The following is a 12,176-nucleotide window of genomic DNA, read 5'->3' on the forward strand; positions in this document are numbered from 1 at the left end:
CCAGCCTACAGTATACACATCCAGCACCCAGGGTATTGGGTGTTCTTCTAATTGGACCCTTCTGCAGCCACCGGCTGGTTGACCGCTCGCTCTTTCCTTGGTTAGGATGTATTAGGTTATGGGTAACTTTATGGATAATGTTTTTGCTAATTCAGATTTTTTTCTACCACACAGTGCTATCACCACGGACAACACACTGGTGATCCTGTCCAGTGTAGCCCCCGATACTGGACGATACTATGTGCAGGCTGTCAACGACAAGAATGGAGACAACAAGACCAGTCAACCAATTACGTTGACGGTGGAAAGTAAGTGATGGGTCGGCCTTGCTCCCTGGTCTTGTGGATGGTGATGGCCCTGTATTTAGTGGGTACAGGGGGTCCATTTTAGGGCATGCCAAGTCTATGGTATCTACCTACAGCCATAGGGGCAGATTTACTTACCCGGCTCATTCGCGATACAGCGGCGCCTTCTCTGCGGTGGATTCGGGTCCGGCCGGGATTCACTAAGGCAGTTCCTCCGCAGTCCACCAGGTGGCGCTGCTGCGCTGAAAAGCATCCGGATGCGCTGAAATTCACCGACCCGGACCAAGTGAAGGTAAGCGCGTCCCAAGCGACACATTTTCCGTTTTTAAATGCGGCGTTTTTTCCGAATACGTCGGGTTTTCGTTCGGCCACGCCCTCCGCCAAATCTCGGGGCAATACAGGGGAAATCGGCGCAAATCGGAAATATTCGGGTAACACGTCGGGAAAACGCGAATCGGGCCCTTAGTAAATGACCCCCATTGTGCTTTGTATCCTGCTGAGTCGGCAGTCCAGGGATGGGGGAGATTAGTGTGGACTGTACCATCCATCCCTCCACTGGATCCGGGCACAACGTGAACCTTCAGCTCAATCCCCAATTCATCTCTTTAACTGGTTAGTAAAACAGCAGCGGCGCAGACAGTGATAAAACAGATCCTACAACTTTCATGGAAGTTTAGCTTAAAGTGAGCGGAGTCTGAGGCTACTATAAGCTGCGGCTCAGCAAATACTCTAAATACTTCCGTCGCACGCATGCCGGCGCCGATGCGCCACAATCCGATTGCATACGCCAAAATCCCGGGGTAATACAGGGGAAATCGGCGCAAATCGGAAATATTCGGGTAACACGTCGGGAAAACGCGAATCGGGCCCTTAGTAAATGACCCCCATTGTGTCCATTTTAGGGCATGCCAAGCCTATGGTATCTACCTGCAGCCATGGTGTCCATTTTAGGTCATGCCAAGTCTATGGTATCTACCTACAGCCATGGTGTCCAATTTAGGTCATGCCAATGTCTATGGTATCTACCTACAGCCATGGTGTCCATTTTTGGGGCATGCCAAGTCTATGGTATCTACCTACAGCCATGGTCTCTGCTTTACGACCACTATATGACATATACCAAGCTATATATGTGCTTTAGGTTTACCCTCCAGAAAAGGATGCCCACATTAGAGTATTTGCTGAGCCGCAGCTTATAGTAGCCTCAGACTCCGCTCACTTTAAGCTAAACTTCCATGAAAGTTGTAGGATCTGTTTTATCACTGTCTGCGCCGCTGCTGTTTTACTAACCAGTTAAAGAGATGAATTGGGGATTGTGCTGAAGGTTCACGTTGTGCCCGGATCCAGTGGAGGGATGGATGGTACAGTCCACACTAATCTCCCCCATCCCTGGACTGCCGACTCAGCAGGATACAACGCACACGCCCAGGATTTACTGCAAATGAAACATGCCCGCCGTCCAGACCTCAGCGCACAGACCTGTTGTCTCTTCTGCTGACAGTAGAGAAAGCAAATGTTTTACAGACGCAATGTGGTCATGGATAATGTCAGCGGGACGCGGGGCAGGGGGGATGTCAGGGGGCGATGGAGGAGGGAGATGTGCCCAGTGCATCCGAATGGGAAGTGTCATCATTTACAACCCAGGATAAGCAGGTGCTGAGTTGCATTCAGAATTCTGCTGCTTCGCTCTCAGGTGCATGATCGGACCCCAGGCCGCTAGATCCATGTCTATGGAGACATTCTAGTGTTTCAGGCATGGAGCCCCCTGGATAGTCCTTCAATCCACCCGGCACGACTTGCAGAATTCAGAATTTGCTGCTTTCCTTTTAGCTCTCAGGTCCAGGACTTGGTACCGCTCTGCTGGGTCTAGGTCTAGTGAGACTGTAATGTATTTTAGGGCAGTCTGACTATGCACTAGGGGCAGGTAGCACAATCCACATTTCTGCTGCGTTGCTCTTAGCTCTCAGGTGCTTGAGCTCATACACATCTGTTGGATCGCTGTCTATAGAGAGCGACCGCTGCTATGATATGAATCATGATGGAATCAGGGTCAGCTCCAGGTTTCAGTGGGCCCCTGGGCGACAGAGCCTCAGTGGGCCCCTTTGCAGTAAATTACGTGGCAGCAATAAAAATTCAGAAACTGATACAGTCTCCTGTTACCCCAAAAATTCCCTAGTTTATCATCCCAAACAGCCCCCTCATGGGAATTTTATATAAAGCCCCCCTCACCCCCATGGATTCTTTGCCTTATGTGGGCCCCAGCAACAGCTCTGGGCCCAGACCCTTGCCCCAGTATGCCCAGTTCTGGCGCCGGCCCTGATCGTAGTGTTTCAGGCATGGAGCGTTAGTTGTAGCAGTTTGTTCGTTCATAAATGGACCACGGACATCTAGCAGAATTGGGATATGCAGCTCTGAATTAATGCACCACCAGCAGGTGTCTCACGTCCATGTGATACTGTTATGGACACAATGCACGGTGGCTCACTGGTTAGCACTACAGCCTTGCAGCGCTGGGGTCCTGGGTTCAAGTCACATCCAGGTCAACATCTGCAAAGAGTTTGTATGTTCTCTCTGCGTTTGCGTGGGTTTCCTCCGGTTTCCTCCCACACTCCAAAACATACTGGTAGGATGATTACATTGTGAGCCCCATTGGGGACAGGGACTGATTTGGCAAACTCTGTGCAGCGCTGCGTCATCTGTGTGCGCTATATAAATAACGGAATTATTATTATTATTACTATTATTATTATGATGTGACCTAATGTTCACTTAGATGTTGGAGGTCCTGCAGATCCCATCGCTCCCGTTATCATCATCCCACCCCAGAACACCAGCGTTGTGACCGGCACCTCTGAAGTCAGTATGGAGTGCGTAGCCAATGCCAGGTAAGTCACTGTGAGATTAGTATGTACAGATGGGGGGTCATTTATAAAAACCTGCATTTTTAAAGGGGAAGTCATACATGGTTGTCGTAGGCATCAGCACTAAGTATCTATAACACCTTCTGCTTCTCATGTATCCAGGCCTCTCATTAAGCTTAACATAGCCTGGAAGAAGGACGGGGTACCCATCTTCATGGGAGTGAGCGAGTATGGCCGCCGGCTGACTATCCTGAACCCCACACTGAGCGATGCTGGTTATTACTCGTGTGAAGCCACCTTACGTAGCAGCAGCGTCCCGGCCGTCAGCGCTGGCGCGTACCTGACCGTGCTAGGTAAGAGGAGATCCATCTCATTATTAGGATAAGGGAGATTTCATAGCAGATGATTCTATTCCCCTCCATATTGTCACATAAGGAAGCAGCTGCTTCTCCTCCTAGACAATGGAGCGACTGTCAAATGACAGCAGCTCCATCTGCTCATTCCACGTAGATATCGATATTACAGACTGTGCGTAACCCACGTAGGCGTCTATACGCTCCCCAGGACAGCGATTTCCGCAGGTGGAGATATCGTGGCTTCTTCCCGCTCGCCCCACTATCTCCTCGCAGCCCATCGCTCAGGATAGAGCAAGGGAATCCAGTGTCCCATCCAATTTTCCGAGTCCGGACATTCTGCAGAACCGTCACTGACATATGGAGGTTTCTAGAGGCTTGTAATTGATTACGGCTCCGTAATTGAGATGCATTCCCAATTAGCGAATCCCAACTGCCTCCCCGCTCACAAAACGTGATAATTATATAAAAACAACAAAAATCAAATAATAAAAAGGCAAATATGGAACTGAATAACAAGCGCCGTCTCATCGCCTGCTCTGATCATTTATACTGTATTCTCTGATAACTGGGTCCATTGTCTTCTCGCAGAACCCCCGCAGTTTGTGAAGGAGCCGGACAGACACATAACGGCCGAGATGGAGAAGGTGATTGACATCCCGTGCCAGGCTAAAGGTGAGTCCACAGGTGGCGCATCAGGGGTCAAAGGGAGGGCGGGTACATGTATATTGGCAATAAGTGATCAATATCAGATCAGTAGGGTCTGTCAATAAGGACCCCAATCAATCAGCTGCCTCTAGGGGGTAACACAAGGAACAGAGCAGGAAGAACAGCCCCATCCTCAATGTAGTGGTCATCCCCAGGAACTAACACTCAACTGCTATTCAAGAGAATAAGCGCTAGGCTGCAGTTACACATATTGGCCACTAGGAACTTTCACCTTTCACCTTTGGAATAAGTTGAGTGGTGGTAATCACACTAACCTAACCACAGACTGGGGCTGGATTATAAGAAGGGCTCCAAGGGCACGCTCCTTTGGGCCCCCACTAACCAATGGTGGATTGCAGTTTGGGCGATTTGGGCGGTCGCATGGCCACCCAAAATCGTCCACTATATGTGCAGGGATTGAATCCAGTCCGGCTATGGACTTTATCAATATTGTAACACAACTAGGGTCCAAAATTATAATATTGCTGTGTGGGGTGGTAATATATGGCCACTTGTCGGTAGTAATCACTGGCACTACAATTAGGCTTGTGCTGTATAATTACTAGCAGAAAGGGCAGCGCAGCCCCGCAGCATCGGGATAGCAATGAGCGGAACGTGGAAGGGATCTGCGGATGATTTAATATTCTCAGTTATGATAAGTGCCCAGGAGACGCCACTTCCCTGGTAGTGCCCGGATCGTCGCTCTCCTCTCACTTTCTACATCTCGCAGTTTTATAATTGCTCTTCACTCCCAGGCGATTGTCTCCCCCTGACTCCTCTCTTATCCTGGCAGGGGTGCCCCAGCCGTCCGTCTCCTGGTATAAGGACGCCGCGCTGATTGACGGCCGGAGGGACACCAGGTTTCGTATCGTAAGTGCGGGAAGCTTACGGATCAGCGGGCTGATACCTGAGGACACAGGAATGTTCCAGTGCTTCGCCCGAAACAGCGCGGGGGAGGTGCAGACCTCTACTTACCTGGCGGTGACTAGTAAGTACCCGAGTGTGATAACTCCAATGGATTGAAGCCAGGGTTAGGTATAATCCCTGGAGAGATGTGTAATCAGACCTTTATGGATGTAGCAGCAGAACTGTGAAATATGCATTTATATTCCAGGGTGATATCTTCTTTGAAGGGGTTTTCCCACAAACGCAAGTTAGGCCCTATCCACGAGATGGGGTCTAACTTGCTGATCAGTGGGGGTCTCAGTGCTGAGACCACCACAGATCACGAAAGCGAGGGGTCGCTCCGTCACACTAATGGAGCAGAATGCCACACATGACCGTTCTGCTCCGTTAATCTCTATGGACCTGACAAAAATTGCTGAGCGCTGCGCTCGGCGATCGCCTTCAGTTCTATAGAGATTAATGGGGCAGAACGGTCATACACGGACCTCTGCTCCATTTGTCTGGCAGAGCGACTCTGGACTCCTCGTTTTCGTGATCTGTGGTGGTCTCAGCAACGAGAACCCCGCTGATCAGCAAGTTAGGCCCCGCCCTATCCATATTTCATAGTCCTGCTGCTACTAACACCATAGACAGCTTTCTGATTACACATCTCTGAAGACTTACAAACATCCTATGCCATATTGCCTAATTGTAATGTCTCTCTGTGTCGCAGGTATCGCTCCTAACATCACCAAGGGCCCCCTGGACAGTACAGTGATAGATGGCACCGCTCTGGTGCTACCGTGTGAGACCTCCGGAGCCCCCCGGCCCGCCATTACCTGGCAGAAAGGTAACGTCTGAGGAACGGCCCCACTAATCTATGTAGTGTCATCATAACTGCTCCAGTGTTACAAGGAAAACTTTCAAGACCTGCATAGAGTGGGAGGAATGGACACATAGTAGTCATGTACAGTTCTCATAACTCCAGTACTAAGTGACCGTATTGGAGAGATGTGTAATTATACCTTTGCGTATATTGTTAGTAGCAGCAGGACTGTGAAACATGGGTGCGTCCTCACACTTCTGTGGTCTCTGCAGCTAGTTTTTGGTATTGTCCCTTGAGAGATGTATAATCATCCCATTGTGTATGTTGTTAGTAGAAGCAGGACTTTGAAATGTAGATTTATCTCCAGGGATTGTACTTTAAAGGTATGTCTTTACACTGCTGTGTTCTGTGCTCTCTGCACCAAGTGTTAGATCTTGTCCCTTGATATACGTGTACTCATACCATTGTGTATGCTGTTAGTAGCAGCAGGCCTGTGAAATATGAATTCATATTTCTGAATTGTACTGGGGATTGTCCTCACACTGCTGTGCTCTGTGCTTTCTGCAGCTGGTCTTAGGTATTGTCCCTTGAGAGATGTGTAATCATCTCATTATGTATATTGTTAGTAGCAGCAGGACTGTGAAATATGGTTTAATAATCTTGAATTGTACTGGGTGTGTCCTCACACTGCTGTTCTCTGTGCTCTCTGCAGCTACTGTTAGGTCTTGTCCTTTGAGAGATGTGTAATCATACCATTAGTAGCAGCAGGACTGTGAAATATGGATTTATATTTCTGAATTGTACTGGGGTTTGTCCTCACACTGCTGTGCTCTGTGCTTTCTGCAGCTGGTGTTAGGTCTTGTCCCTTGAGAGATGTGTAATCATACCATTAGTAGCAGCAGGACTGTGAAATGTGGCTTTATCTTCCAGGATTGTACTTTAGTGGTATGTCCTCACACTGCTGTGCTCTGTTCTCTCTGCTGCTAGTGTTAGGTCTTGTCCCTTGAGAGATGTCTAATCACACCATTAGTAGCAGCAGGACTGTAAAATGTGGCTTTATCTTCAGCGATTGTACTATAGTGGTATGTCCTCACACTGCTGCGCTCTTTGAACTGTACAGCTACAGAGCCCTGCGGATCTATACGCCCTCCATAACCAGACTACTGCACAAAGTCTGAAGCGTCAAACAAATCTCGGCAAGAAAAAGTTCTGCTTCCAACTCAAGTTTATTTTATATTTTTCTTGTGCGCTGCCAGTCCGCTGCGCGTTATATAATGGTGGTTACATTACTGTGCACCACAAAGCGGAGATGCCTCTGCGTGGGCGCCAGACGAGTTTGTTGCTTTGTCTTTGATGCCAAAAAAAAAAAATTCCGCTAAAGCTTTTCGGGGGCTGCAAACTATCCATCCGTCAGCGGCAGAGAGCTCGGGATGGTCCCCCCCCTCTGGTGGCTGCGCGGCGCCCCCTCCCTGCTATACAATGATATGCAGCCCCCCCCCCCCCCCCCCCGGTCTGTGCGTCTTACTTATACAGCGCCTTCTCATCTCTCGCCTGTGTATGAATGATAAGCGACTCCTCGCTTCCCAGCCCGTGTATAAATCATACGCTGAGCCTCTCATCTCCAGGCGACAGCCGCTCCCTCTGTTCCCCCCCCGAATAAAACTGGCACATGACAGGTTAATAAAGCAGCGCTGCCTCATAATATACGACAAAGCCGTATCCCTCAATGCACAGACTGCGGGAGATATATATATATATATACATAACGCGCCCCGTCAGTGCCAACCAACCGGACCGCATCATCCTCGCGCTCTACCGTCATTGTGCACGAGGCGGCGGGACGAAGGGTTAAACCGCTCCATACGTCTCCACTGCTTTATGACCTGTAGGTGTTTCTTTAATGGAAGCCATGGAAACTGGAGGATCTTAAGATCTTTCAATTTAGTAGAAAGTGTAACCCTTCGGCGCTCGCTTTACAAATCTCAAGGAGACGGGGGCCCCCGGGGGGGGACGCAAGGTCTGACCCGAACTCGTCTGTTTTACTTACTATAAAAATATGTGCAAAATGGGTTGAGAATATTATGGAGACAAATATAGATGGTGGCAGAAGGTGAACCCAAACTAAGCTATAGAACGGCGCCCCCTGCGCCCCATCCAGGAGGAATGTATCGGGTTATTTCTAAGTAAGTGGCTTTGCCAGATAGGGAGATCCTGGTGCAGCGATCAGGAGAGGATGTTGGGTAACACAAGTGGCCCTCAATGAACGGAGCGTCTTGTTGAAGATGTGCGGTCTGCTCCATTCATTCTCTATTATTAGTGATAACTGTTGGGGTAACTCTGGTGGTCTTCTAGGAATGCATAGAGTAACAAGTCCACCTTAGGGAAAGTCATATTTTGATCACTATGGACCACCACCAATCAGTTATGGTTGGTCGGAGAACTTTAACTCAGTGGAATGACCCTTTAAGACTAGGAAGACTTGGTGCTAAAGAGTCAACAAATTGGATGTCATCCGTAGATGACCCAAACCAAAGATCTGAGTTATCCAAGACTTAGGTCCTCCAGACCTGGGACTAAGGGGCTATCACAGAGCCCTGACATTTTGTTACAAATTCCAATCTAAAGTATACATTTTGATACATCTGATTCTTTAGTGTTCTCCAGGAGGAAGAAGTGAAATCTGCAGATCAATTTGTCCTTACTCTGTGTCTGCTTGATCCGCAGGTGAGAAGATCTTGGCCAGCGGCTCGGTACAGCTGCCACGTTTCACCCTCCTGGAGTCTGGCAGCCTTCTCATCAGCCCGGCTCACATCTCAGACATGGGCACCTACACCTGCAGCGCCACCAACTCGCGCGGAGCAGACGAGGCATCCGCTGATGTCATAGTCTGGGGTAAGAGACATACGGCCCCCATCGCTTCCACTTCCTCGTATTGTTTCTCCTTACAGCCGGTCTCAGTCTTAGCGGCCGGTGAAGCTGATATTGTTTATTATAGTCATTAGGGATAAAAGGTTTTCCACGCCGCTCGCCGCACTCTCTCTCATGTTCTCGCACGCTCTCAATATTTCAATTCCTCTTGGAGGTCACGGTATGGAGCGTCGGGAAATGACACAATTGCTGGATAGGTTTTATCACAAAGAATACTGTTGTTAACGATAACGGATTTGGGACCAGGATCTAATCATCCTACACCTGGCTTGTCTTAAAGAAAATCTACCATCAGAATCCATCATGATAAACCAGGGACATTACTCATAGATCCTGGCACCGGGACTGTAATAATCTACTTATATCTGTTATCCACGGCCTCCATCCTCCTTAAATCAACTCGTATAATTATGCCAATGAAACTGAAAGGCTTGTGGGAGTGATACCAGATTCCCTTCGGCTGTAGCTTCGCAGGCTGTTACAATGAGCAGAACATGTCTCACCTAACCCTCTGCTCTCTTTCTCCTTCCTTTGCCTGTGTTATCTAGCAGTAGCAGTAGTGAAGAAGACGCCTACCCTGCTCATTGTAACAGCCTGTAAAGATACAGCACAGAGGTGCTCTGGTGACACCTCTCAGAGCCCTTCAGGCTAAAAAGCATAATTATCAAAGTAGATTTTAGAAGGATAACAAATATAAGAAGAATACCACAGTCCTGGTGCCTGGTGCCTTGGTTTATCATGATTTTGATGGTAGGGCGGCACGGTGGCTGAGTGAGTAGCACTTCTGCCTTGCAGCACTGGGGTCCTGGGTTCAAATCCCACCCGGGTCAACATCTGCAAAGAGTTTGTATGTTCTCTCCATGTTTGTGTGGGTTTCCTCCGGGTCTTCCGGTTTCCTCCCACACTCCAAAACATACTGTAAGGTTGTTTAGATTGTGAGCCCCATGGGGACAGGGGCCGATTTGACATGCTTTGTGCAGCGCTGCGTAATCTGTGTGCGCTATATAAATAAAGAATTATTATTATTATAGATTTTAGGACTACTCTAAATGTAGCAGAGCTGAAAGCCTGTTTAAAGGAAACCTACCACTTGAAGTGGCAGGTTTCCGATGGCAATACCGGGCACCAGCTCAGGGTGAGCTGGTGCCGGAGCTTATTTTAGTTAGTGTTTTAAACCGCGGTATCGCGGTTTAAAACACTTTTTAAACGTTATAGCCGGCGCAGGCAGGTACGCGCTCGGCGCTTACCGTGCACGCGGCTACATAGGAAGTGAATGAGAGCCGCGTGCACGGTAAGCGCCGAGCGCGTACCTCCCTGCGCCGGCTATAACGTTTAAAAAGTGTTTTAAACCGCGATACCGCGGTTTAAAACACTAACTAAAATAAGCTCCGGCACCAGCTCACCTTGAGCTGGTGCCCGGTATTGCCATCGGAAACCTGCCACTACAAGTGGTAGGTTTCCTTTAAGCCAACCATGAGTAGTGTAGTAGTGCCCTTGTGGGGGGATTGGGGAACTGGTAGACTCTCCCTTTAAGTAGGCATGTAACGCTGCACCTCAAAGTGCTGTCATCTCTTCTCCGATACAGAATTGGATATAAAAATAAATTACTTTCAGAACCTTTTCCAGCAATAAATTATGTAGAACGTTCTGATAACTTGTACTTGTAGTAATGCAGTAGCTTTACCTCCGCTTTTATAGAAACCGCAGACGCTGACTGTGGGAATCTTCTTATATTTGTTATCCATGGGTTCCTTCCTTCTAAAATCGACATGTATAATTATGCTAATGAGCCAGAAGGGCTTTTAGAGGTGTTACCAGAGCCGGTCCATACTGTAGATTCACAGGCTGTTACACTGTGCAGGAGCACCTCCCACTGTGAGATTACATGAGGCAGAGGCAGGGGGAAGTGCTGAGTGATCAGGGGAGGGAAGACAGTGTAATAGCCTTTGAAGCTACAGCACAGATGGCCTCTGGTAACTCTTCTGGCTCATTAGCATAATTATAAAAGTTGATGTTAGAAGGAAGGAGGCCATGGATAACAAATATAAGAAGATTACCACAGTCACGGTGCCTGGATCTATGAGTAATGTCCCTGATTTATCAGGATGGATTCTGATAGTAGATTTCTTATCTACCACAATGTTATTCCTATAGCAGTAACCTATACTGCAGCGCTGTACACAGACTGCAGTCCCTGCCCCCCAGCGCACCTCACAATCCACTTCTCCTCCAGCGCACAACCTGAGGCTAATTTTCTACTAAACTAGTTACACTTTCTTATCATTTCTTCTATTTCCCCTAAAAATAAAGCATAAATATATTTATTCCAATATTCTTCCACAGAGGCGATGCAATAAAGGGACAGGAAGTCACCAGAGAACGCGCCTAATAAAATATGTAATTCCTCCGAGTAGCAGGTTTATTGTATATTTCAAAAAAATATAAAAGTAATAATGAGGAGGTAACTGCACGCTGGGCTTGATGGAGTTACAGGAGCCCCGAATATCAGAGAGGGGGGGTCTGTGCCGGGCAGGGGAAGCCTCTGGGTTGTCTGGAGTCCTCCTAAAATCCAGAAACATACTCGGAGACATGTGTAAGTGGCCGCTGCAGCCCCTATGTTATGTCTAAAGACCTCAACGATTGAGACAGTTACAGGACCTACCATGCACACAGCATCGGCAGAGGCTCAATGGTGGAGGGGGAAGCCAGCAGCTCCAGGCATCACCAATACATCCAATTCTAGAGGAATTTGGGGACTGTGCCGCTCAATGGAAGTATAAAATATGGCTGTCATACAATCCTTATTTCACAGACAGACTGCAGAGAGTTTGTATGTTCTCCCCGTTATTGCGCGGGTTTCCCCCGGGTCCTCCAATTTCCTCCGACACTCCAAAACATACTGGTAGGTTGATTCGATTGTGAGCCCCATTGGGGACAGGGACTGATTTGGAAAGCTCTGTGCAGCGCTGCGTAATCTGTGTGCGCTATATAAATAAAGAATTATTATTATTATTATTATTATTATTATTACAGACCCATCAGAAGGCTGCCTCATGGCTGGATTTTGAGGGTTTATCCCAGTTACGGCACTGGGTTTTACCAATAATTTAGCAGTAATTAAAATACTAAGAGTCCAACATTTTAATGTCTAGAAACATTGTCACCCCTGTCCAGAGGTTGACATATAATGGGGCTCATTTACTAAGGGTCCGCGGACCGCAGAAATGTCAGATATTCCGGCGATTACCGATTTTCGGCATTTAAAAGGGTATTGTGGCGCACGCGATCGAATTTTGCCACAATCGCGATG

General features: G+C 48.1%; 1 protein-coding gene across 5 annotated transcripts in view; it reads left to right on the forward strand.

The window, feature by feature from the left end:
• SDK2 (sidekick cell adhesion molecule 2) overlaps window positions 1-12,176 on the forward strand; it is a 427,828-nt gene that overhangs the window by 354,859 nt on the left and 60,793 nt on the right. For all 5 annotated transcript variants that reach the window (XM_072112538.1, XM_072112539.1, XM_072112540.1 and 2 more), the window contains exons 5-11: window positions 175-308; window positions 3,079-3,190; window positions 3,329-3,519; window positions 4,111-4,194; window positions 5,021-5,215; window positions 5,846-5,962; window positions 8,663-8,830. In XM_072112538.1, the coding sequence (XP_071968639.1) occupies window positions 175-308; window positions 3,079-3,190; window positions 3,329-3,519; window positions 4,111-4,194; window positions 5,021-5,215; window positions 5,846-5,962; window positions 8,663-8,830 (1,001 nt within the window). The remainder of the gene's footprint in view (window positions 1-174; window positions 309-3,078; window positions 3,191-3,328; window positions 3,520-4,110; window positions 4,195-5,020; window positions 5,216-5,845; window positions 5,963-8,662; window positions 8,831-12,176) is intronic.

This window comes from Engystomops pustulosus, chromosome 6, assembly GCF_040894005.1.
Source record: "Engystomops pustulosus chromosome 6, aEngPut4.maternal, whole genome shotgun sequence".
NCBI classification, from domain to species: domain Eukaryota; kingdom Metazoa; phylum Chordata; class Amphibia; order Anura; family Leptodactylidae; genus Engystomops; species Engystomops pustulosus.